Source organism: Staurois parvus, unplaced genomic scaffold (genome assembly GCF_062004578.1).
Source record: "Staurois parvus isolate SC_StPar_1 unplaced genomic scaffold, SC_StPar_1.0 ptg000751l, whole genome shotgun sequence".
Taxonomy (NCBI): domain Eukaryota; kingdom Metazoa; phylum Chordata; class Amphibia; order Anura; family Ranidae; genus Staurois; species Staurois parvus.
Window position 1 is genome coordinate 4,964 of NW_028318547.1, and position 27,824 is coordinate 32,787.

Below are 27,824 nucleotides of genomic sequence, written 5' to 3' on the forward strand. Positions count from 1 at the left end.
GGGAAGTACAGGTGGTGCGGAATCTGTGGGCTGCCAATCAAGATTTACAAGCACGTCTGGAAGGACACTATGGGCTCTACGAGCCTGTGTTCAAATGCTTTATGGCCGCAGGACGTTACTTGTGCTAGTCACCGCACCAGCTTATACTGCACTTATGGGACGTGCCACGGCACCAAGTGATACTGCAGTGCTAGTATGTAAAATGCCAGGATGTACTAGGCCACTGCTGTCATTAGTTCACCAAAAGGTAGTACAGCACTAGTACTTGCTCCAAGCTACATATGAGACAAGTCATGGATTCCTAGCACTTCAGCTACATGGGGTCATGTACGGCACCAAGTGATACTGCAGTGCTAGTATGTAAAATGCCAGGATGTACTAGGCCACTGCTGTCATTAGTTCACCAAAAGGTAGTACAGCACTAGTACTTGCTCCAAGCTACATATGAGACAAGTCATGGATTCCTAGCACTTCAGCTACATGGGGTCATGTACGGCTGATATTAACAGGAACCTCTTCTCCATCGTCCAAGCTATTTGTCAGGGTGCCACTGCTTTCTACAGGTTTGTATTCGGAGGCAGATTCTGTCACAGAGGTTTCAACTTCTCTCTCATCTGATAAGCTCAGAATCCTGAAGGCCTCTTCACTAGTGTACCTCTTTTGGGATGTTTTGGGCTCTAAATTTACAGGTAGTGCATGGGAAAAAGAGAACCTGGCTGTCAGGGACTGTTTGAATAGCTACCAATAAAATTCACCTGGTAATGCTAGCAGAGATCAGGCCTGATTCTGCTAATGCTGCTGTTTTGTGGTTGTCAGCCACCAGAGGGATGTTATACGCTCTCAAATGCCAGGAATCACCTTTAAGGGAGGGGCTCGCAGGACAAAACAAGCCCAGAAGAGAAGTCTCCGACAGTGTAGTATTTTATTAAAATATAATATAAAGACAGATAAACAACTTTTTCAAAAAGTGTATTCACACGAAACACGTTAGAGAGGTGCTCCTACACAGTGACCTTAGCCCGCACGGTCCTTTTACTGACTGGTGGCCATCTTGGAATTTTATGTAACATCCCTCTGGTGGCTGGCGACGGAATACCTGGAGACGAGCTTTCTATCATTGGATGCATAGTACCTGGATGCTGTTGACCTGGTGATCATTCACGTTGCAGTGTTCCAGATCCAGACGACCAGGAGTAGGTCCTATTTACTCCAATGCGCAATAAATTGCGCCATATGGTTAGTGCAATCGACATTCACTTTTCCAGCCACAGATGTCACGGATTGTTTTTTAATATTGTCTGACACTACGGGATAGACTGACTTTGGCACCATTGTCACTATATGTACCTTATCTTCAGGACTATGGTTATAGCTACACATTACCGGTTTCAGCACCAAGTCATTTTGCCTTTTTTGCACATGTACTGTATATTATGTACATTTTATCATCTATCTTAATATTTAACTCTTAGCGCTGCATATTTTACTTTTATATAATCATCACTGTTATCCATCCGAACCAGTCGGGCTTTATGCCCCAAAATTCTACAGTTTTAAAAATGACGCAGGGACGTTTTATCTGTGTTTTCAGGAGCTTGGCAGCCCATTGAAATTAAAAACACAGAACAAGGCTTACAAAGCTTCAGTAGTGCGAAGCTAGCCTAAATGATACTTATTTTGATAAGTTATAATATTTATAAATATTGTTCTGTCTGTCTTGGGTTTGTGCAGTTCATATTGATTTCAGTTTGTATCATTCTTGGTAATGTAATTTTTTTTTTATTGTAGAAGTCATCAACTGTCCCTGAAGATTGCACAGAGTAATCATCCGGAGGAGTCTTCTAATGTTTTATGGGCAATTAAATGTGCAGGTTTGTTACAGCATTAGTATCATATTGCTTACTCGAAAACAGTTGGAAAGAACAGTGACTTAATTAACGACTTCCTCTCCTACATGTAAAAATTATTTTTTTTGCTAGAACTACTACTTAGAACCCCCCACAAATTATATATATTTTTATGCAGAGGCCTTAGAGAATAAAATGGTGGGTGGTGCATATGTTTGTCACACAATATTTGCAATGCTTTTTTTTTTTAATTTGTAATGCAATTTAATGTGTGTTATAGTGCAAAAACAAAATATAATACTCAATTGTTTGGTTAAATATAAAAGATGTTTCGGGGCATGGCTTGACCGTGGTCCAAGATGGTCGCTTGATTTGGGAGCTTCCGTGCCTGAAGGACTTAACCACTTCAATGCTGGGCACTTTTACCCCCTTCCTGCCCAGGCCAATTTTCAGGTTTTAATGCTCTCACATTTTGAATGACAATTGCGCGGTCATGCAACACTGTACCCAAACTAAAATTTTATCATTTTGTTCACACAACTAGAGCTTTCTTTTGGTGGTATTTAATCATCACTGGGGTTTTTATCTGTTGCTAAATTAACAAAAAAAGACCGAAAATTTTGAAAAACAAAACACGTTTTTATTTTTTGTTTCTGTTATAAAAGTTTGCAAATAAATAATTGTTCTTCATAAATTTAGGCCAAGATGTATACTGCTACATTTCTTTGGTGAAAATAACCCAAATTAGTGTTTATTATTTAGTCTGTAGGAAAGTTATAGAGTTCACAAACTATGGGATATATCTGAAAATTGATCAATCCTGAAGTACTGACAGCTAATCTAATTTCATGAGGCCCAAAAATGTCAGAACAGTAAAGATATCCCCCAAATGACCCCTTTTTGCAAAGTAGACAGTCCGACATATTTCATAACAGGCATTGCAAGTTTTTTGAAGTTGTAATTTTGTGTCATAAGTTTTTGGAAAATGAAGAAATTAAAAAAAATATGTTCACAATTTATTTTTGTACTTACTGTCACCAGTGCAGTACAGCGTCAGTATAGAACTGGTGCACCGGTGATCAGGGACACTGGTGACAGTACGAAAAAAAAATTTTTTTTTTTTCAATTTTTTATTAAAATTTTTCTCTTTTTAAGATTTTTTTTTTTTTTCATATTGCACTATGACCAAAGTAGTATAATGTTACCATAGTAACATTATAGTACTTTGGGGAAGTGATCAGTTTTTTTTTGTTTTGTTTTTTTTTACACAATTTGATTGCTTATAGCAAAGAATTTCTTTGCTATAAAAGCAAGCATTTAACTGAATGAAATCGATTAATTCAGGTTTTTTGTTGTGATTGGTCATGGCTAATCACATGACACAGATGGGCTGTGATTATCCCAGCCTGTGCATGTGATTGATGTGACCATTCACAGCAGGTCACATGACAGTTGTATACAATGGATGGCATGAAAGGAAGCCATCCATTTTATACAACTGTCATGTGACCTGCTGTGATTGGCCACAGCAGGTCACATGGTACTGGCAGCGGGGCTGGTACACAGATCTGTCATCGGTTGTGTCCGAGGTACACAGCCGGTGACAGATCTCGCCACAGTGTGGCCCTGCATGCTCGACCCGGGAAGGACGTCATATGACGCCCTCCCGAAGGGGCGAAGTGTTCGCCAGGCCGTCATTTGACCATAGGCCGGGCGGCAAGTGGTTAAACTTGCTTTTTGGGGATCTCCTGCTGCCTGGAACCATGGGCAGAAATGGTAGGAGTGCATCTACCTCTCGCACACCTCGAGACTCCAGTACCTGGTTGAGCCAGCATATCCTTCTCCCAACAAACCGAGACACACGCGGTCTCCCAAGCCTCCAGCTCCCCTCTGAGCGGATCCGGCACTGAGTTGGACAACGGAGGAGCGCCCCCTACCACTCAACCCAGCCACCTAACCTGTTGGATCTCCATTCATTGGCCTCAGACATTGAGAATACCTTGATGTCTGCGATCATAGATCTCAGGGTGGACATGCAGGACATCGCATCACGGCTGGGGGATGTGGGAAAAAACGTCCCAAATTCAAAAGGACGCTATCCACCAAGTCCAACGGACCTACGATTTACAGTCAGGTCCATAAATATTGGGACATCGACACAATTCTAACATTTTTGGCTCTATACACCACCACAATGGATTTGAAATGAAACAAACAAGATGTGCTTTAACTGCAGACTGTCAGCTTTAATTTGAGGGTATTAACATCCAAATCAGGTGAACGGTGTAGGAATTACAACAGTTTGCATATGTGCCTCCCACTTGTTAAGGGACCAAAAGTAATGGGACAATTGGCTTCTCAGCTGTTCCATGGCCAGGTGTGTGTTATTCCCTCATTATCCCAATTACAATGAGCAGATAAAAGGTCCAGAGTTCATTTCAAGTGTGCTATTTGCATTTGTAATCTGTTGCTGTCAACTCTCAAGATGAGATCCAAAGAGCTGTCACTATCAGTAAAGCAAGCCATCATTAGGCTGAAAAAACAAAACAAACCCATCAGAGAGATAGCAAAAACATTAGGCGTGGCCAAAACAACTGTTTGGAACATTCTTAAAAAGAAGGAATGCACCGGTGAGCTCAGCAACACCAAAAGACACGGAAGACCACGGAAAACAACTGTGGTGGATGACTGAAGAATTCTTTCCCTGGTGAAGAAAAAACCCTTCACAACAGTTGGCCAGATCAAGAACACTCTCCAGGAGGTAGGTGTATGTGTTTCAAAGTCAACAATCAAGAGAAGACTTCACCAGAGTGAATACAGAGGGTTCACCACAAGATGTAAACCATTGGTGAGCCTCAAAAACAGGAAGGCCAGATTGGAGTTTGCCAAACGACATCTAAAAAAGCCTTCACAGTTCTGGAACAACATCCTATGGACAGATGAGACCAAGATCAACTTGTACCAGAGTGATGGGAAGAGAAGAGTATGGAGAAGGAAAGGAACTGCTCATGATCCTAAGCATACCACATCAGTGAAGCATGGTGGTGGTAGTGTCATGGCGTGGGCATGTATGGCTGCCAATGGAACTGGTTCTCTTGTATTGATGATGTGACTGCTGACAAAAGCAGCAGGATGAATTCTGAAGTGTTTTGGGCAATATTATCTGCTCATATTCAGCCAAATGCTTCAGAACTCATTGGACGCCGCTTCACAGTGCAGATGGACAATGACCCAAAGCATACTGCAAAAGCAACCAAAGAGTTTTTTAAGGGAAAGAAGTGGAATGTTATGCAATGGCCAAGTCAATCACCTGACCTGAATCCGAGTGAGCATGCATTTCACTTGCTGAAGACAAAACTGAAGGGAAAATGCCCCAAGAACAAGCAGGAACTGAAGACCGTTGCAGTAGAGGCCTGGCAGAGCATCACCAGGGATGAAACCCAGCGTCTGATGATGTCTATGCGTTCCCGACTTCAGGCTGTAATTGACTGCAAAGGATTTACAACCAAGTATTAAAAAGTGAAAGTTTGATTTATGATTATTATTCTGTCCCATTACTTTTGGTCTCTTAACAAGTGGGAGTGACATATGCAAACTGTTGTAATTCCTACACTGTTCACCTGATTTGGATGTAAATACCCTCAAATTAAAGCTGACAGTCTGCAGTTAAAGCACATCTTGTTCGTTTCATTTCAAATCCATTGTGGTGGTGTATAGAACCAAAAATGTTAGAATTGTGTCGATGTCCCAATATTTATGGACCTGACTGTACATTTGCCACATCTCCTCCTCGAAATTCACAGACACCTGGAAGGACCTGGACAATTGAGGCCACTGCCACCACATCAAACTTAGAGGACTTCCAGAGGCGGTGGATCCGGTGACCCTGGAACAAATTGTATGTGTCATCTTTAATGATCTACTGGCCTGCCTGCCTGAGTCCCCAGTAGAAATGGAAAGGATTCACAGGGCATTGTGCCCAGGGACTCAGAACCACCACAGGACATAATATGTTGCCTGGTGAGCTTCCCTCCTAAAGAAGAAATACTCCGCAAGGCCAGAGGCTGCATTTTGTATCATGAAGTTTAATTACAACTATTTCGGGATCTTTCTCAAATCACACTACAGAACAGACTCCGCCCATTGCCGTATGTCTTTTTTTTTTTTTTTTGTTTAATCCAAGCAACTTTTATTGTCAAGATAATAGAGAAAATGGAACAGTGCTTAAAGAATCCGCAATGACATTACTGCAACAGCAGGATTACACATAAATAGATCAACGTGGATACGCAGATCCCGTAATAGACAGAATAACAGAAATGGTAATCAAACAAAACAGAGACCACCAGGATCCAAAACTTTCTTGACAATACCTTGATTTTTCCTTTTTATGTTTTATTCCTTCTTGTCCAGATGTAAACAGAAATAAAGGAAAGGAACAAACCCCAAAACATGTCTTCAAACAATAAAAAAAAAAAAACCACATCAACAACTGCTGGTTACCCGAAACGTCTCATCAAAAAGAATGGGAAATGCACAGGGGGAGGAGTGGGGCCACGCACCTGATATAAAATATCACACCTCCAAATGTCGGTCCACTACCAGTTGAGGAGGGGCGAGCCCAGGTGTATCCAGCCAACCCTTCCATACCTGCTGGAACTTACGATAAGCATTGCGATGTTGGCACGTGAGTTTCTCCCGTGGGAGTATAGAATTAGCATAATTATCCATTGCTTACTAGTCGGAGGAGCTCATCATAACCAGTACCTTGCTGTCAACTTCCTAGCCAGATATAAAAGTCTAGATACCATAATATACGTATGAACAGGAGCCAGGCGCTGTGTAGTTTTGTGATAAAAGTAATACACCTTATATGGAGGTGTGCCTTTAATAATTCATATGGTAAAAAATAAATAACCAGCCTGTGGCTTTAAGAAGTCAGGTTCCAAGATTGACGGCCCGTCCGCTCAGAGGGAAGCAGTGGAGTAGAATACCTGTCAGTGCAGGGACCACGTGTACCCGACGTCCCAGAGTCCTGGATAACGTCACCACGTGACTTCATCCATCTGAGGCTTGATAAAGCGCATGTGCCCGAAACATGTTTTACCGGCAACCGGCCTCTTCCTTCTAAAGCTGCGGCTCCAGCAAGAGTTCCCCCCCCCCCGTCTCTCCACATCATGGTGACGTCATCCAGGACGCTGGGACGTCAGGTACACGTGGTCCCTGCACTGACAGGTATTCTACTCCACTGCTTCCCTCTGAGCGGACGGGCCGTCCATCTTGGAACCTGACTTCTTAAAGCCACAGGCTGGTTATTTATTTTTTACCATATGAATTAATAAAGGCACACCTCCATATAAGGTGTATTACTTTTATCACAAAACTACACAGCGCCTGGCTCCTGTTCATACTTCCCACAAACCGATGTGTTTTTACCATGGCAGCAGTGAGTTTTTTCCCCACCAATCACAGTTGACATATACCATTCACCTATTTCCTTTGGGACACATCTGTGCGCTTTTATCCAGACAGTTATACCATAATATACCCTCCTGGTTGTAACAGTTCATGGTCCAGTGCCCCCAACAGACATTGCAAGGGATCCTGGGGAACAGTATATTGTGATACTAGAGAAATAAATTGGAGAACCTAACTCCAATATCTATGTAACTTGGGGCAACGCCAGAGCATATGAATGGAATCGCCCTGTTGGACCCTAAACCTTGGACAATCAGGTGAATCCTGCCTGCCGCACCGGTACAGTTGCACAGGGGTCCTATACGCTCGATGGAGAATAAACAATTGAGACAATTTATGAGAGGGAGAAAGAGAGAAATTCCCGGAACAGATTCCAGGGCAGCATCCCAGACATCTCCATCAAACTCTCCAATATCCCGGGACCACTGCGCCCTTTTCCGGGGACTAGCTTGATCCTGTACTGTGTACAATAGCTGGGAGTATGCCCGTGAAATCATGCCCTTCTTATGGGTTGCCTGAGTGACATCCTTAATAAAAACGGAGTCTGACAATGTGAGATTAGAGAGCAAGGACTGAGCCTGCATTGCATGGCGTAGCTGAAGATAATGATAAAAATGCTTATGTGTAAATGTAAATTCCATTTACAGTTGAGAAAATGACTTTAGGATTGCCCCCGAATGCAGCTGAGATACAAATTTCAGGCCTCGATCCCTCCAGTCGTGAAAAACCTCCAATTTAGCCAGTTCTACGTATTGCGGATTATTCCACAAGGGAGTACAGGAAAGAAAGCCGGTAATATGAAAGGGCGCTTTTACTGTGCTCCAGACGTGCCTCAAGAGGTCCGCGGTTGGAGCCATGGATGGAAGGACCGGTAGAGCCATCTCAAGATGAGAAAGAGCCGAAATGGTGGGATCAGGAAGGGAAATCAAACTAATAATGGGATCAGTATTATAAAACGAATCCCAGCCAACCAATTGCTGCAACTGGGCCACCAGTAAATAAAGTCTGGGCTCAGGAACCGCCAGCTCCCCCAACTCCTTGCCATATTGCAACGTGGACAATTTTATCCTAGCCGCTTGTTTTTTCCAAATAAGTCCCCTAAATTGGGTCTCTATGAGATGAAACCATTTCTTAGGAATCCATATGGGAGAATTATGAAAAATATAAAGACGTTGCAGGGCCCAAATCATTTTAATTAAATTGATCCTACCCACCACTGACAGAAGTTTGCAGTTTGCACCAACTGTTACACTTCAATTTCTGCTGATGGAGTAGAGGTAAAAGATTAAGAGAAATATACTGCTTAGAATCAGGAGAGACTACCACCCTCAACTACTTAAATGTAGACACTACTTGGATGTGTTGTGCACAGGCCAGGAGGGGGAGTTCTACAGGATCCACTAACATCAACACCGATTTATGTCAATTAATTTTAAAGCCGGAAAATCCACCAAAGTGTTCAATAAAGGACATAACAGAATCTTAGAATGCGGAAGTATCACCCAAATATAACAGTGTGTCATCCGCATAAAGGGATAGCTTTTCCAAAAGAACACCCCGTGTAAAACCGACGATGTCTGAAGATTGTCGCACCAAAATCATTAAAGGTTCTAACGCCAAAGCAAACAAGAGAGGGGAAAGAGAGGACAGTCCTGCTTCGTTCCCCTCTGAAAGAATCTGACAAATCCCCGTTAACCTGGATTCGGGCACTAGGGGCCACATAGAGAAGGCGCACGCAGCTAATGAACTTGGGATCAAAGACGAATCTAGACAATACTTCCCATAGATAAGGCCATTCAACACTATCAAATGCCTTGGTCGTATCCAAAGACAAAAGTGCCCTCCCCCCAGGATTGTCCACCGGATTTTGCAAATTCAAAGAAAGTCCATGAATATTATTAGCCATCGCTCTAGAAGGAATAAAGCCCGACTGATCCTTTATGTATGATATTACCAATAATCCGCACCAGTCTAGTAGCTAGAACCCGTGCCAACAATTTCAGATGGGAAATAGGTCAGTAGGAGTCAGGTTTTAATTGATCTTCAGGCTTCAATAATACTATAATAACAGCTTTATTCATGGAGTAGGGCTAAACATTTCCATCCATGGTGGCATTCAGGGCATTGAGTAGTGCCGGGAGGTGTTGCGCACCGTATCTATTATAGATATCGAATGGCAGTCCATCTGAACCCGGAGATTTATTACTGGGGGTGCCTGCCAAAGCTTCAGATAACTCCTCAACAGTAATTGGCATCTCCAGTTCTCTCTGGTCAGTCTCCAATAAAACAGGAAAAAAGCAGGTGTCTAGAAACTGCAAAAGCTCAGAATGGGTAGCTATAGTTTTAGCAGCATACAGATAGTCATAAAAGTGATGCAAAATGCTCAGTATTTCCGCATGACTCATGCAGATCACTCCATCAGCATCCTCAATCTTGTCTACAGTGGACACCCCTTGTTGTGACTTCGCAACAAGAGCAAGAAGGTGCCCTGTACTTTCCCCCTCCTCAAAATATTTTTGTTGCAAAAAATATCACTTTTTATCTGCCACTTGAGGAAGCACTGATTCATAAAGGGCTTGGGCCTCTTTCCAGGAGGTGCAGTTACAGGGGCTTGGGTCTTTGATCATCTGAACCTCCCACTGTTGAACATCTAACCATACCTTTTCTTCCCACTCCCTGGATCTACGCTAAACTGCTGAAATCTCCCAGATAATGAAGCCCAGCAGGAAGGCCTTCATCGCATCCCAACCCATTCCTGGCAGGGACAAGCCTTCATTCCGCTGCAGAAAGTGTAACAACTCCGCCGGAATCAACTTGTACTCCGGAAACAGTCAACCAAAATTAGTTCACCTTCCACAGCGGACAAGAGCGGATATAACACCTGAAGCTTGACCCAGAAAGGGGCATGGTCAGATAGAGCCCTGGGTTCATACGCAGCATCAAACACACCTATGCCTGAAAGCCCATCATGAGTAGCAGAAAAACATGAATAACATTTTGCTGTCGGATACTTACTCAGCCACACATCCTGGAGGCCCAGTTCCACTAATAAATTAGCAAATGGAGTAGGCTGAGAAGGTAATTGTCTGCCCCTACCGCCCAAGGGCAATCTATCCAAGCTAGCAATTGTTATAATCACCCAACGCCAATAGGGAAACATCAGGATGATTGGTCATAAATTGAGCTAGGCGTTTAATGACCTTTAAAGAGTAGGGCGGAGAGATATATACCGCAGCCACTATGCAGCGAAACCCACTCAAAGTACACAGTAGGAAAATATGCCTGCCCTCCGCATCAATCCACTCCTGCACATGAACAAATTGAATAGAGTTAGAGATGAGGATACACACACCTCTTGAAAACGTGGAGTGGAAGGAATGATATTGTATGGGAAATAAATGAGAGTGGAGGGTACCGACAGTGTCAGATTTCAAATGGGTTTCCTGCAAGCATACTACATATGGTTTTAAATGTTTAAGTACATGGAAGACAGCACAAATTTAGTTTTACCTCCCAGGCCCCTTACATTCTGGGATAAAAACATCAATTCTTTATGAGAGACAGACATAATACATATGGATAAAATGGGAAGGATAACTCAATCATGGCCTGATATAACGCCCCCCGAGGGGAGCAATGAGCGGGTAGGCAGTAGGAAGGGCCCAGATCACATGGGTCAGGGTGACCAGGAGGACAGCCGCAGGAAGCAGGGAAGATAAACCCAGCAACATGCACTCCATTAAACACAGACATCCCAGGTGAATCATAAACAAAACAAGGGAGAATACTGAAATTATTACCAACATGTAGGCCAACAGAGCCATAAAAATATTAACTGAAGACACTGGCATGAAGCCAAAAGATTCCCTCGGGACCAAAAACAGGTTGACAATGTCTCGTGGACAAGCACACAGCAGGTAAATGTAAGGAAAGCCCAAGAGGGGAGGAGCCCTGATTTAAGCTGGAAAGAAATCACATACAAAAAGGGAAGTAAATGTGAAAGCAATACCACGCTGTTCTGCTAAGCTGAGTTTAAGCCACTAAGGATCAACCAGGTCCTCAAGGTCAGGTTCCAGAGGAGTTTGCCAGCCGATGTTCCGCTCCATCCAACCACTGCAAGGCTGCATTAGGATTATCAAATAAGTGAGAAGCGTCATCTGCAAGCATGCAAAGTTTAGCCGGATATAGCATGGCATATTGAAGGCCCAATGCCAGAAGACATTTCTTTACATCCAGGAATTTTATGTGTTGCTTTTGAACTTCCACTGAAAAATCTGGAAATAAAGATACTTGAACATTGTCAACTGACAGGTTACCCTTGCTTCTGGCCCTAGAGAGAATGGTATCTCTGTCCTGGTAATTGAGGAGTCTGAACAAAAAGGGTTGAGGATCAGCGCTGACCGGAGGAGCACGTGCTGGGACTCTGTGTGCACTTTCTACTGCAAACATGGGGCAGAATGTGGAAAGAACAAACAGAGGGCGCACAGTGCTAGTGCATTACCATAAAAAATGTTTAATAAGAAATAAATTAGGTGTTGTACTCACAAATGACAATAAAGTCAAGGCACGTCGTAAAAGAACAGCTGGGTCAACACCGCGCTGAGTAACAGTCCGCAATAGGGAGTGTAGACATCCAATAGGCTGACGCGTTTCGAGGACTTGCCTCTTCTGTAGAGCCACAGGCATATTTCTGCATATTTTGATGCACCAGGGTCAGTTCCATCCTCATTTCCTTCACGGTAAGAACCGCTACAGATGAGGTGCATGTAGTGACTGCGGATAGAATTTCTCTAAGGGCGAGTTCAGGATGATCTGCAATGGAAACAGCAGACTGTGTCCCATGAGACTGGGATGTAGGGTTACTCACTGCGGGACTGCAGGATGGGTTCTCTCGGTCTGCCAGTGCAAGAGGGATCTGTGTACATCCTGTACAGACTAAGTAAGGATCGGTAGCAGAGTCCAAAAGTTGTTTCTGGGAAGTTTCTCTGGTGAGCGGCCTGGTAAAGAACTTTTGAGCAGCCTCCCTCTGCTTCTCCTCGGATGCACGGATCGGGGTACTGCCATCTTGCCCAGCCGAGTCAGGCAAGGCCCAAATTTCTTTCCCTTTTTTAGCCATCTCGGATCAGGATAATCGGGGCACCAAGTGACAGCAGGGGGGTCGGAGTACACCCTGGGGACCCGAGATGCCATTGCAGCCGGAGAACAAGGTGCCAATCAGGATAATTAACAGGATGCAAAGCGGAGCTCACCGAAGACACGTCCTACTGCATGCAAAGCTGGCCACACCCCGGATGTCCTTAGAGCTAGGAGAATAGCTTATAGATGGATAAAAATTTCTATTTTGTCTTTCTGCAACCTCCAGGGGGCGCACAGTGCTCCTAGGAACACCTAAGGACTTACAAGGCTTTGGTGAATCGCTAGATCTTCCTCAAGTCGAGTTGCCGGATTGACACTCGTTCTTTTTCACGGCAGAACCATGGTGTTCTGTTTCCTGCAACCTATCACCTAATGCGCAACGGAACAGAGCCTGAAGACATCGATCGGACCCTCTTTCACCAGCACAATGCTTAACCAGACGAGACCCCGACCGTTGTAGTCTGGAGGCTTGAACCCAGCGAATAACTGCTGTCGCTGCTTCCATTCTATCCATATATAGACCCTGCACTTCACAGTTCATTCGGCCCAGTTGGCTTCTACCACATGTTATATAATGTTTTTTTCCTAACTAGTTTTTTTTATCTTCACGGAGACTCCACAAGCTCTCATTTCAACATATTATTGCCTTTACCCCCCCCCCCCCGGTCTATTGCTCTGTGCTTTTTGCAGCCGCATCTGCATTATACCCTGTTGCTGTTAAGTGAGTATTACAGGGGGGGAGGGGGTTTGTTTATGTTTATCCTTTTCAAGAGCACTCTGTAACTTGTACTACAGAGACTCCTTATGTACATGGCTTAGCCTATCCTTGAAGACGGTTGTGCTAATTAGTAGAACTCCTTGGTACTACACTCAATCGACTGCCTCCTGGTGAAACCATTCAGCCAATACATAGTCTGGCTGAAAAAAGACCAATTAATACCGATCGTATTAATATTTTGCATATTATATATCAGGTTTTTTTATATCTTCCTCATACTGGGTACCTCCCATTTGCCTGATGAACTTGTTGTACTCTGCCTATACAGCTTGCCTCAACTTGGCCGCTCTTCACCTCTCTCTTCCTCTTAGTTTCCTAATCTATTATCCCTCCCAATCTTCCTTTCCTTCCCAACCCTCTCTCTCCCTCTTACCCCCACCTTCTATGGGTGAGCCAATTTGTATTAAGCCTCATTAGGCTATCTAATTCTAATCAAAATCTATTTATGACTTAATGTTTTCTTATGTTAGATTGGTTAACCTGCTAGTGCAGTAGGAAAGTCGCCTTGGAATTTTCTTTCATGTCCTCTACATGCCTTTTATATGAATACCCTACATGTGCTGTAGACCCACCCCTCCAGTTGTGCAGGTAGGCCCTTGGGCGGCTCCACTAATAGCTGTAAATCCGATGCTATCCCGTGCTGATAACTTTGCAATTAATATTGTTTTATCTGTCTACTGTTGCTATATGTTTAACTATCCTTTGGTCCTGTGGTCCATCAGACCTGGCCATACCTTTTGCTGGAGTAAACATAATTCTTCACTACAAGGTCCTCAAGGTTCTCCACCCCCCCCCCCCCCATCCTCCCTACAGTGGTAGATCAAGGTTAGCCTTTAGATACATCCTGGCCCCATTGCACTCTATTTTCTACCATCCTGCTTCTGCTTCATGCCCCTATCTTTCTGTAGACACAGATACAACACCTCCTGCGCTCGGGGACCCAGATCAGTAGAGGACCGATGGACCAATGTAAAGTGTGATATGTAGAAGAAGTTCCTCCGGGACCAATCAAAGGTTCTGCAGCTCTAATACAAAGCTGGGGAAGCTTGATATAAACTGTAGTAAAGAACAAAAAACAGAGTGTACCAACCTTGCGCATTACCTCAGTAAGCAATTAGTAGATTTATTGATATAGGAAATATATTTACAAGAGTAGCAATAAAACGGGCATATCAAATCCCAAAACCGAGTCCCTGGGTTAGGAGACACGTGCGAATCCCATCAGGAGGGGAGATTCTCAGGATGAAGTTGACGCGTTTCAAAATGGGGGTCCCTTCATCAGAACTTCCCTTCGAAATGCGTCAACGAGACGTCCTGCCAGATGCAGTCTTGTGACTGTGTTCGTTATTCCTACGAACCTACACAGCGCTCCCACTGAGGGACTGCTGACCTCTTGGTACTTTTTTCTCCTTTGCCACTTTCCATTAGATGGCGTAGCAGGTGTACTTTCATCTCCGATATCTGCTATTTTTTTTAAATAGTTGTCTACTTCACTTTCCCTCTCTTCTCTCTATCTAGAACCACCCCCCCATTTTTTTCCTACCAGTTCCTGCCCCCCATTGCTCTTCCCCCCTCTCTTTCCAGTTCCACCCCTGTTGGCCCCCATGTGCAGACAGACAGCCCCTAACTTTTTCTTTGTGTTTGGCTGATCTCTCTAATATGCCTACACCAGAGGTGCATAGATCTGGTGTGGCCCACCTCTCGTAATTCTCTATCTTTAAAATGTATCTCCCTGAATGTTAAGGGTCTTAATGTTCTAGAAAAGCGCTCTCAGATTCTAGCCACCTTGACCAAACATTAAAGCTCATATCATCTTTCTCAGGAGACACATTTTTACTCAGGTTCAATACCAAAACTTGCTAATAAATCCTTCAATACTGCAATACATGCCACAAACCCACTCTCTCTAAGACTAAGGGCGTATCCATCCTGATTTCTAGATACTCCCAATTTCAACTTAGGAACTCTTTGATAGATCAGGAAGGCAGATCTTTGTTCCCAAAAAGCTTCTTGACTTCTCGTCCGATCACCTTTGCAAACATCTCTTGTCCTAATGAACATCAGGTCTCTTTTTTTTTTTTTTCTGGAAAGTGTGCGATCTCCTAATAGATTTCCGATCTGAACTGTTGATATTGGGTGGGGACTTTAATGTTCCCTCTATGCCCTCTAGTGGATTCCTCTTCTAGCTCCTCAGCCATAGCACAAAAAAAAAAAACAATGGCAACCGTCCCAACCTATAACCAGCCTTAGCAGCAAGGTGCACATGGAAGGGCAATGCACATCGCAAAAAAAACAAAAGATTTCCCAGCAACACCTACCAGCCATCTTGTGAGACAACCAATTTGGCTCTGTCTAACAGTATACATTATAAACAGAGGGTTTTGTTTGCACACATTTGCAAATACATGCGTAAGCCACAGTCCCACATCAAGGTCCTCTACATACTGTGGATCTAGCTAAAATTTCCAAAGTCTCCATAGTGGGAGCACATGTATAAATGGATAGGTTAAGGGCAGGTGTGCCCGAAGGAGCCCATCCCTCCTTAAAGGTACAGGGATGCATGTGATGCCCAGCTATACCAAAATGACAGCAAAGGCATCCAGTGTGTCCCTGCATCCAATTTAGCCAACTACTAAAAAAAAAAAAAAAATGGCAACCGTCCCAACCTATAACCATCCATCAGGTGCTAAAGGGGTGTAACCACATATTAACACTAGAAATTCTGAAGGACCCTCTGCACACTGGTATATACCCTTTCAAGCAGACTATGCAATAAATAAGGATATTTAGTTCACACATATTGCAATACATGCTTAAGCTGGCCAACTGCGTCAAATTAATACCTCTATGGCCAGTCCTACTCTGCTCTGCCTATGCAAATGCTACTGTGGACAAAATGCTAACATAGGGGAAAAGACACAGTGGGGGAAAGCTAAAAGGTTCAGGTCTGGCTACAGACCCAACAATACAACAAACAAGAGATACCTGTGCTCAACAGCTAGTGCATGCATTTATCCATCAAGTGCTAAAGGGGTGTAACCACATATTAACACTAGAAATTCTGAATTACCCTGTGCACACTGGTAAATACCCTTTCAAGCAGACTATGCAATAAATAGGGATATTTAGTTCACACATATTCCAATACATGCTTAAGCTGGCCAACTGCGTCAAATTAATCCCTCTATGGCCATTCCTACTCTGCTCTGCCTAGGCAAATGCTACTGTGGACACAATGCTAACATAGGGGGATCCAGTTCCCCTTCAATCCATCGGGTCGGATGAAAACGGACAGGCGTCCGTTTTCATGTGACCGCCCATTGAGGTGAGCAAGCAGCTCTGTGTCTACTCTGCAGCAGCAGAGTGAACACAGAGCTGTCATCTGCTTGCTCAGTGGGGATCAGTGGAAAGATCCCCTGCTGAGCAAGCGGATCTGCTAAATGGGTCCACTCCGTCTGAAAGGACCCTTAGACAGCAGACTCGTGCCTCTCTCATTAAAGAATTCCTCTCTACTTTTTGTCCGGCAGCGATCTCCACACACAAAGCTCAAGAACTAGATCACCCATTCTCTATGGAAGAATTAGAGACTGCTTTAAAGCAAATGAAACCAGGGAAGAGTCCAGGCCCTGATGGCCTTACTCTTCAATATTATAAGATCTTCGCTGAAGTCATCTCTCCACGTCTTCTTAACACCTTTAATGCCCTACTTTCCAACCATAAAGCCATAGGTTGCCTACTCAAAGCTCCCATTACGGTTCTTCCTAAAGGTGGCAAAGTCTCCACACAACCTTCCAGCTATAGGCCGATATCCCTGATCAATGTCAACATACAATTATATGCTAAGATTCTGGCTAATGGGTGCTCTCTGTTCCTCCCTCTCTGATCTCTTTGGACCAGGTGAGCTTTGTACCTGGCAGAGAGGCGAGGTACAACACCATTAAAGCACTCTGTTTGCATCACTGGCTTTCATCCAGTGATCAACAGTGATTTCTCCTTTTCCTTGATGTGGAGAAGGCGTTTGACAAAGTGGCCAGGGACTATATATCTGCAATGCGATTGGCTTAGGTCCACGAATATGCGCCAGTATTCTGGCTTTATACTCTACCCCTTCAGCGAGAGCGTAAATGGCCACATATCAGATGCCTTCCCCATCACTACTGGAACTTGTCAAGGACCTAAAAAATGATACCGGGATCATGAATGTACCTGTAGCAGACTAAAATCTCCCTGCAAGAGGAGTGCAACTTAATCAGAAATGATTTGGACAAGCTTAGATGCCATCTGAAACAGAAACTAGAATCTCAGAAACTGAGGACCTCGCTAACCAGCAATCCAGTGCCATAGCTAGTCTCCATCACATGGTGAGATCCTTGGTTGCCAAGACGAATGATGCAGAAGATCGGCTTCACCGCAACATCTGAGTCCTTGGTTTCCTGGAGGGGACTGAGGGAGAACACCAAGCGGAATTTACTGAATCCTTCAAAGAGCAGCTGAACCTGACGCTGGTCCCTCCCCACTTATTTGGTCGTCCTATCCCTGGAAACACAGCGCGTTCCTTCCTGATGTGTTTCCTCAATTACAAGGACCGTGACCAGATCCCTTCAGAGGTGTGGAAACATCCCTCTTTTTCGTATGGCAATACTTCCATCCTTCTTGTCCCAGATTTTTTGACTGCGTTGCATGGCAAGAAGATGACCTTCACTGATGTCAAACAATACCACCGTGAGCAAAGTGTGGAATACAGTATGCTCTGCCCAAGCTGTCTACATGTGCAACATTCTTGTACAGTCAGGTCCTTTGTTACACCAGCAGAGGTGGATACTTGGCTCTCTACATTGCAGGAAGACCTGCTTATGCTACCTGCGTGAGCTGCCATTTTTGCTGACTGTTCTCCTGTTTCCTATCCTTGGCCACCAAGGGCCTTGACTTTACTGCACTTCCTCTACTTGGTGCGGGATGGTGGGCTGCAGTTACCTGCAGAGTGTCTAAAACAGCCCATTCCTGTCTGTTTTCTACCTTTTTTTTTTTTCCTTGTTTGCCTGGAGTGCTACATCCTCAGCTGGATGGTTCTGGAGTCCCATCCAATCTTTTGCCTTGCTTGGAGGGCACTTGAGTCCATGTAATTATGCATTGCTGGCTGCCCTTCTGGTTTACCCCTTCTAGTATCACATGGATCCATAGTTAAGAGCCTTGTCATCCCTCTATCAGTGTCTCTCTTCTGCAGAAGGATTTGGTTCTGGATTGGACTGAATTCCACTTGCTACGCTCCCCACAGCTGAAGATACGGACTTTTTTACAGTTTTGGGTATAAAACTGACTTGGCTAGTTATGTTGGGGTGTGTGCTAGTCAGGGTGTTCATTGTGCTGTCACACCTGTAGCATGAAAACATAATGCAATGCATAGTTGTGGTTAATGTTCATGTTACTGTGAATTAAGGATTTATATAGTTAATTTTCCTTTAGTGTTACTAAACCCACAACAGTAATATCAATTTGTATTTGCAGTAAAGGTTCACTGTGGAACCTAAGGGGTTAATTTGCATTGTGTAAAAACACTGTTTGATCCTGGCTTCTCTGATCCTCCCCTTCCTTCAGCCTCCCCCTCTCATCTCCTGATAAGACATATTGTGTGGAGTCACTCTGCACATGCTCAGTTTGGTGTGTATTGCTAGAGAGGTGGGTTTTTTTTCTTGGGAGAGTGCATGTGATCAGCACAGGGCCAAACAGCACTGAGAGGGTCAAGGGTTATGCAGCCTCCAAGAGCAAAATGAAAACTCCTCCCACAAGCTTTCACCAGTGGTTAAAAATGTTGTTTGATCCTATCTTCTCTGATCCTTCCCTTCTTCTACTGTCCCCAATCTATATGCTGATAGAACAGACCCTTGAGGGGCAAGCTGCACATGCTCAGTTTGGTGTGTATTGATAGTGTTTTTTTCTTGTGAGAGTGCATGTGATCAGCACAGGGCCAATCAGCACTGTCGAGACAGAGGGTCAGGGGTCCTGCAGCCTTATAGGACAATAAGGGAAGAATGAAAACTCCTCCTACAAGCTTTAACCAGTGCTCTGCTGGACACTGATAGAAGTCACAAGAATGCTACAGTGCATTGAAAAATTATTCATAACTGTTGAAATTTTGCACATTTTGTCATGTTACAACCACAAACGTAATTGTATTTTATGGGATTTTATGTGACAGACCAACACAAAGTGGCACATAATTGTGAAGTGGAAGGAAAATGATAAATGGTTTTCAAAATTATTTACAAATATGAGAATAAAGACAAAATCCTTTTGCGCTGCCAAACCTAATATGATAAACGAAGAGTGGCTGCAAACAACAAATTGCATTCCCACAACACTATAAAAGAATAAATAAATAGTGCTGCGCTACTCACTAAACCTAACCATAAAGCAAAAAGTAAACACCTAACAGAGCCCCTAAGGTAATATAAGTACATACCTTGAAAATAACCAAGCGCACATGAATGAAAATATCCAAAAAGAATAGATGCCCTGCTTGGCAATGTCAAATACTATTATTATACAGGTTTATATAGCGCCAACAGTTTGCGCAGCGCTTTACAATATAAGGGAGACAGTACAATTACAATACATTTCAGTACAGAAGGAATGTGAGGGCCCTGCTCGTGGAGCTTACATCATGTGGACCAAGAGAGAACAGGAGATACGTGCAGTGATATTGAGAGGGCAGGAGTGAGGGTGATATGTACAGGTTGTGTGGTGGGGATGAGGGGAAAACGAGAGAGTATGAGAAGAGAGGGTATTATAGCAATAAAGAGGGTTAGCAAGAGCATGCTGGAGAGAGGCGAGATAAAAATGGAAGGCTGACAGAGAGGGAAGAGCACATGCAATCTACTTGGGGTGCAGCACTATTGTTTGTACTTGCCTTAGTTAAAGTGCCATGTTTAAAGTGCCAGATACTTAGCGCCGTAATGCGTACTTTGCGCAAGGAATGCCAGCCGTCCCCCGGAATGTTATGAATAAATACTTGGATGGACAGGGGGAGGTTAGGCAATCGTTCAATTAAGAGCTAATAAATGACACATGGGGGATGTGTTTTGCCCTTAACAAATTGCAAGCAGGGTGGACACAAGATAAGGCAAGGTGTTTGATATCAGCTAAGGCACTGTGAGGCTAAGGGCACTTCATACAGGCAAGTATACACAATAGTTAAGAGAAAACAGAAGAGAAAAAAAAAACCAAAAACAAAACAGATAATTTCAGGTATGCAAAGTAGCTTAACGATTGTGGAAGCAGTGGTTACCAGGGGCAACAGGAGGCTGTTGTCAGTTGCAGGAAGAGAAGGAAGTTTCAGAAGGCGATGGAAAGCAGTGGTGGGCAACAGGAGGCTGTTGTCAGTTGCAGGAAAAGCAGGAAGTTTCAGAAGGCGATGGAAAGCATTGGTTACCAGGGGCAACAGGAGGCTGTTGTCAGTTGCAGGAAGTTTCAGAAGGCGATGCAAAGCAATGGTTACCTGGAGAACAGAGGAGAAATGATGAGTGGCTGTTAGGATATTCCCTTGTCTCTGTGTTTAAAGTGCCAGATACTTAGCGCCCTAATGCGTACTTTGTGCATGGAATGCCAGCCGTCCCCCGGAATGTTAAATATGAACAAATCAATATGCGCAACTTCAACATATGTGCCAATAGATAATCTGAGCATATCAAGGCATAAATAAAAATGATAATATATATAACAAAGCACACACAAAAAAAAAGGAAATGTTAAATATTACATTAAATAAACACCTGGCTAAGCCCTCAACCCAGTGACAGCCTGTGAATAAATATCCGTAAATGTAGTAAAAATCAAGATCTGTAATGCAGAATATTCTTCAAATCAGCATATATTCCACACGTGACTTAAAAAGTGATCACCCTTAAAAAGCCTCCACTAGCTAGCGTGCACCCTAGCCTCCCATTTTGACCTATAGGGAATATAGGTCAAGTGCGCTTTAATATCAACCCGAAATCCAATCCTCTGTAAGCGTACTTTACTGGCTCCTTCTCCTATTCCTCATCAGAAATCCATGTTGAAAAAAACATCAAGGGACATCTCGTAGTGTAATATGTCCATTTTCAAAGTAGAGTTGCAGCCGTTTTTGTGTTTTTTTTTGTAGCTGCTGACTTTTAATACTGTAGCTACTGACTTTTAATAAACACACACTTACCTGTCTCGGGGGCCAACGATGTTCTCACCCGTGCAGTCTCTTCTCTCCTTCTGTCCTCCCTGGTGCCGACATCTCGACTGTGGACACCAGGCTGTGATGCGGCTTCACAGCCTGGTGCCCACTGTGCATGCGGGAGCTGCACCGCGCCTCCTGATCGGTCCGGCAGTCACCTGGGACCTGTGAAAATTCCCAGAAGACTGCAGGAGCAAGGAGGGGGCTGAACGTCTGGCTCATTTCACCACGGCGAACTGAGCCGGAAGTGGGAGTGGGTATCTATCAAAACCAGGTACCCGCCCCCCCCCCCCCCCCAAAAAGTGCCAAATAGGACAGTGGGGGGGGATGCAAATAAGTGGAGCTTCTGCTTTTGAGTGGAATTCCGCTTTAATGTATATAAACCAGGTATAGAATACTCAACTTTTAAAATCAGGCCAGCAGACCCATACAAGCATTGGTAATAAAACACATAGGAATAGGTGTACCTAGATGGCAGCCACCATCTGACTGGAAGTGATGTCACCACACTTCCGTTCTACACGTTACATCACAAATCACGTGACTTCCTCGGGTAGGAGGACAATGACTAAGTGATTCATTTATATTGGCTGACAACAGAGGATAACTCCTCTAACTCCGGTGGCCATTTTACTGAAGATCGGCACCAAGTAAATAGAAACAACAACGGCGGCCATTTTATAGGAGACCAATGAAGGATAGAATGAATATTGGTAAAGACTACCTAACCACACATAATAATAAATGCATATGCCTTATTGAAAAGAATATGTGAACACATGCAGAATATTAAAAAAAAAGGCTAACCGAAACAGTGTTTCTAAACACATTGCTACATGTCCTAATAAAGATCCGTCATCTTTAATCTTTTGGGGAATTGAGAAATATCATCCCCACTGGAGGGGCAGTAACAGGATCTACTCTTAGTCAAGCTGAATCTCGTTGGATATACAATATGAAAACTATGGCTGCATTAGCACTGAATATAGAATTTGATCTGAATTGTTTTATTAGTGAATATTAGTTTCTGAGCAGCCAGTCTTACTTTGACATAGTGTGCATTTTTTGAATTTGCTACTAGAGCGAGCTATTGGGTGGTCCTCTGGAGTATATTCTATCTAACTCCACTATGGGGTTTTTCATCGTATTTTTAATTTTATTTTCTATCTTTTTTTAGTGGTTTGGTTTTTAGTTGGTTTCGGACATTTTATATGATTTAGTGATTCTGAGATCCCTTATTGTACCACATAGGCATTTCATATGTGGCTGGCAAAGAGCTGCATCCAGCTCCCAGGCCTTGGTTTGGAGACCTCTGCTTTAAGCCATTGTTTATTGGCCTCAGTATAGTTAGTTAAAATATTGCCATCTTGTGGTCATTTTGGTTATAACACTATCTTTTTCTACCATTCCATCCTGGGTTCCCTACCATTTTTCTGATGTACAGTATATCCTCTTTCCTCTTGCAACGCTTTATTGGGATGAATATGACTGCTAGTCTCTAGGCTACATGTAATCTGCTAGCATCCGGGAACGCATTACAGTGTTTTGACCTGCAGGTGATTGTACAGGCCAGGCATAGAGGTCTTGGCAAGGGATAAGTCACTTATACAACAGTTGGAGTCAGCTTAGTCAAAGCATGGTAGAATTCTTACAGCCTGATGTGTACATGTGTGTCTAATCTGCAATCAAGCTCAGTGCCATCTGCCATCTTGTGAAAGCACATGGTCGTACAAGCTTACTGCACTTCACCTGTGAATGTTGAAAACTGTTTCTCTTCATTGGACTGGTATACCACCTGTCTAAGCTCTAGTTCGTCTTCTTAAAGAGACAGTAACCTTTTTTTTTTTTTTTTTAAATCTGAGATCAAGTCCTTCAAAACTCATGTGTTAAAGAGGTAGTAAACCATGTCTAGAAAAAAAAAGCTCTGCAAGGTAAAGGCTTAATGTGCTAGTATGCATCGCATGCTAGCACATTATGCAAAATTTACCTTAAAACAAAGCCCTTCAGCTGCGCGCTGTCACCGCTGTAGAAAATTCCATCTTCGCTTGGTCTTCTTTCTGGGTTTGCGAGCTCCGGCCATCTGGCTGGCTGAGCCACGATGACGTCACTCTGTTGCATGCGCACGGGAGTCTCTGGACACGCACAGTGCTCTGAATGGGTATGGTTTTACTTCAGAATGCATATGCTACTGTAAGAAAAACATGAATATCTACTAAATGGTGCACATTTAGGAGATATTATTTTACCTACAGGTAAGATTTATTATAAAGCATGCATCTCACTTAAGACAATGTCCTCATCATTATGAATTAAAGGAAAAGCCTCTTTATATCATCCAGGTATCTGATGTTACTTCCATCCCCTGTGATGACAACTTAGGTAGAAAACAGTGTTTTGTACTACACGTGATAAAAGCAGAATAGCCTTGTCAGTTGAAGATTTCATCACAATAATAGCTAGCGAATTCTTCAAAGATAAATCTAACAGCTGGATTGCACCATTACCTCTTTGTGCTACAAGAGTCAGAGTTCCAAACTATTGTGAACAAGCTTTCAAATTTAACTAACTTCAGCGAACACTTAAAGAACGGGCATGACATAAAGGACCATTTAATTGCCTTTATAAAATGGATTTTTGACAATGATCATGCTGAGCCAGCTCCATCTCGTCTAGAATATGACGAGTGCTCATATCTGCCTTTCTTCGGAGTGTATCATCCACGTAAGCAAAACAAATCAGGGAAGTGTTTGACTGCAGTGCCAAGCAACAAGGCGTATCCCCGAATGACGTTCTCACTGGCCCTAACTTTACCAACAACCTTGTAGGGGTACTTATGAGGTTCAGAAGTTAGCCAGTTGACATAACTGCTGACATTGAACAAATGTTTCATTGCTTTATAGTAAGAGAAGACTATCGGAACTTCCTAGGGTTTCTGTGGCACTGTGACAACATAAACAATGAAGTTGTGACGAACTGTCCCTTTTTTTTTTTATAACATTTTGCCCTTTCTGTTCCAGCTTTCTCCCCTTTGTAAAGCAGTATATGTTTCACAGACATTCTACACTGTTTGTTTAGAGTAATTTGAACTTGTAGTATTTCACTTCTATAGTGTTCCTACTGTATTGTTTGTTGTAGGGTTTGTTGTGGGTGGGGAAAACCTGGTGCCAGGCTGTCGGGTGGGGGTGAAGTTGTATATACTGAGCTGTGTTTATTAAAGAATCATTCATTTGCACCCTACACGAAGTTCCACCCCCTATTGGCACCCCCTTTTCTTTGGCTCCTTACTGGAGGAGCTAGTAAACCCACAGAGCAATTCCCAATAACATCCAGTATCCAGAGGAGGGAGCCCTGTACCCAGGCTGAACACTCACATATCCTTAAAGGAGACCTCTGGACCCAGCAGATTATCACTTCACCCAAGCTTGATGACCTTTTCTACTGAGGGAAGCCCACCATCTGCCTGCTGTTTATACCACATCTGGTGGTTATTTATATATGCACATTTCCTAAGAGCAGTCAGTGAGTGCGCATTTCTGCCATTTGTTTCCTGTCACAAGCCTTTAGAGATATCTGCTGTTGTGGAGATTATCATTGGTGTCACATACAAGATTCAGTCGAGTGGACGAATATTTTTGAACAAACTTTTATTTCAGTTATTGTAGTTTTTATTATTTATTCATATATATTTTTAGCGCTGCACTTTATTTATCCAATCCCAAAATAACATTTCAGTTTTCGCAGATGACACCATGCTGTGCAGTGGAATAAGGTCCTTACAGGATGTCTCCAACGTACAAGCCAACATCAATGTACTGTTTAATTGGGCAACTATGTAGCAAATGAGGTTTAATGTTGATAAATGTAAGGTTATGCACTTGGGGGCTAAGAATATGCATGCGTCATACATACTAGTGAAAGTACAACTGGGGGAATCAATGGTGAAGGATTTGGGAGTTCTGGTAGATCACAAGCTTAATGGCATGCAATGCCAAGCAGCTGTTTCTAAAGTGAGCAAAATCCTCTCTTGTATTAAAAGGTATAGACTCCAGAGAGAGATATATCTTTCTACCCCTGTACAAATCATCTGGAATGTGCAGTTCAGTTTTGGGCATCAATTCTCAAAAAGAACATTATGGAACTGGAGAAAGTACAGAAAAGGGCAATCAAATTGATAGAGAGGCATGGAGGAACTAAATTTATTCTCTCTCGAGAAGAGGAGATTAAGGGGGGATATGATCAACGTGTATAAATACATTAGTGGTTCATATAGTGAACTCAGTGTAGAGTTTTTCTCCTTGGGGTCATCACAGAGAACAAGGGAGCACTCTTTAACTCTGGAGGTAAATGTAATCTCCAAATACAGAAAGGTTTCTTTACAGTAAGAGATGTGGAATAGACTCCCTCAAGAGTTGGTTCTGGCCAGCTCAGTGGATTGCTTTAAAAAAGGCCTGTATTCTTTCTTTGATACACAGAATATAACTGGTTATTAACATTTATAGGTAAAGTTGATCCAGGGAATTACTGATTGCCTCTCAGGGGATCAGGAAGGAATTTTTTCCCCTGCAGGAGCAAATTGGGTCAAGCTTTGCTGGGTGTTTTGCCTTCCTGTGGATCAACTGTGGGTGTAGGATTATAACTTGGCCAGATTTGTACGCTTCTTTCTTTGCTGCCCTTTTATTGCATGCCCATAACTGGCTGGTCTGATTATACAGACACAGAAGGCAGTCCACAGAGCTTGGAATGTAATGCACCCTGAGGTACCTGGCTGTAGGTCCCCGTATACTCCACTATGGCTGAATCCCACTCTGCCTGGATTTCTTTCCATCCCACTGTTTGGCCAGCCAAGGGGATTAAATATTTAACCATGTCTGCGAAAATGGCACCCTGAAAAACTTTGACAGTTTAAGACATCAATATGCTCTTCCCAATTCCCATCTCTATCAATATATTCAGTTACGACATGCATTCAGTGTTCAATTCGATCCTTCTCCCCATCTCTTATATCCTCTGAGCTACAGAAACAATTGAGTACTGTCCGTGATACTTTTTTTTATTTGCACTAACATACAATTTTGAGGACAAGCTTTCGGGGTCCTTAACCAAAAACCTATCTACAGTATATAAAGCCTCATTGCCGACTATACATAGATGGCTTACTTATGAAGTGGCAGTAAGAGGCCCCGGAACTCAATAGGGAGGATATCTGGGAGTATCCCATGTCACAGCACATGTCGTTTAATCGAAGTTAAACGTCTCAATAGGCTTTACATTACCCCTCAGCAACTGCATAAAATTTACCCTTCTACTCTGAGCTGCTGGAGATGCAGAGCCGACCTGGCCAATTTCTCACGTGTTTTTGACCTGTTCTTTGATTCAGACATTTTGGGGCCATCTGATGCGTTTAATTTTCACACTAACAACAGTCTCAGTACCATTAACCGTGGATGACTGTATCTTGGGTTTGGTTAATCCATTGGCCTCAACAAGGGAAATTAGAACATTTTTAGGTCTTTTATTCTATGCAAGGAAAGATCTACTTCTACAATCGAAATCTCTTTATAGACCCACCTTTTTGATTTTTGGATACACTTGGTCATTTTGGCTATTCTGCTTTACAAATACACCTATGAGTCTAGAGGCTGTTCAAAAAAAATTCTAAAAGGTTTTGGACATTTGGCTTAAATCTCCTTTTAATACTGCTGACCAGGACACGCACTGTGGACCTTAAACCCAGTAGGCTATTTTTGTCAATCATTGTGGGATTGTCTTTGATCTTGCAGGTTTCTCTGCATTGTAATGAGTGTTTGTATTTGGTCAGGGGTAAGGGAAATCTTTGAGATTGCAGGAGCTTCCATCTACCATGTAGTGATGTAACCTATGCACTGTCCCAACTTGCTGTGGTGAATGGAGTGCCTTTGGTTGTTAAGTTTTACGCTTTTTATTTGCTGTGAGCCAGAGTATGCAAAATTGGCTCTGTTTTGCACCTTTTAATAAGAAAACCTAATAAAAATAACTTGGAGAAAAAAATTATGCCTTGTGGGGCTTCAACCGCCTGGCTGCGTCATTCATTTACAGAGAAGAGGAAAATTACAACTACCGTCAGCAGCTGATGGCTTGTAGTTTTCAATAAACTACCAACCAAAGTGCTGGTGAGCTCTCTAGGTAGTTCACTAATGGTTCCTAGAATTGTGTAACTGCCTGCCCATATGAGGTACAAGCAGACAGCTTACACTGACAGTGCAGGAGCCTTGCATTGCAACCACGATTGTGCTCTGCTGGGCTTTATATGACATACTCCTGAGCACTGCACTCTGCGTACATTATACCCCTGACCTGTGCACTGTATACTGTTGTACCTTATACTCCTGAATCCTGCATCGTA

The 27,824-nt window shown here is 43.1% G+C and overlaps 1 protein-coding gene across 1 annotated transcript in view; it reads left to right on the forward strand.

Annotated features, from left to right (window-relative positions):
- The first annotated feature begins 480 nt into the window (after positions 1-480).
- EXD1 (exonuclease 3'-5' domain containing 1) overlaps positions 481-27,824 on the forward strand; it is a 230,794-nt gene continuing 203,450 nt past the window's right edge. The window contains exons 1-2 of the mRNA XM_089654319.1: positions 481-563; positions 1,789-1,871. Coding sequence (XP_089510445.1) covers positions 481-563; positions 1,789-1,871 — 166 coding nt within the window. The remainder of the gene's footprint in view (positions 564-1,788; positions 1,872-27,824) is intronic.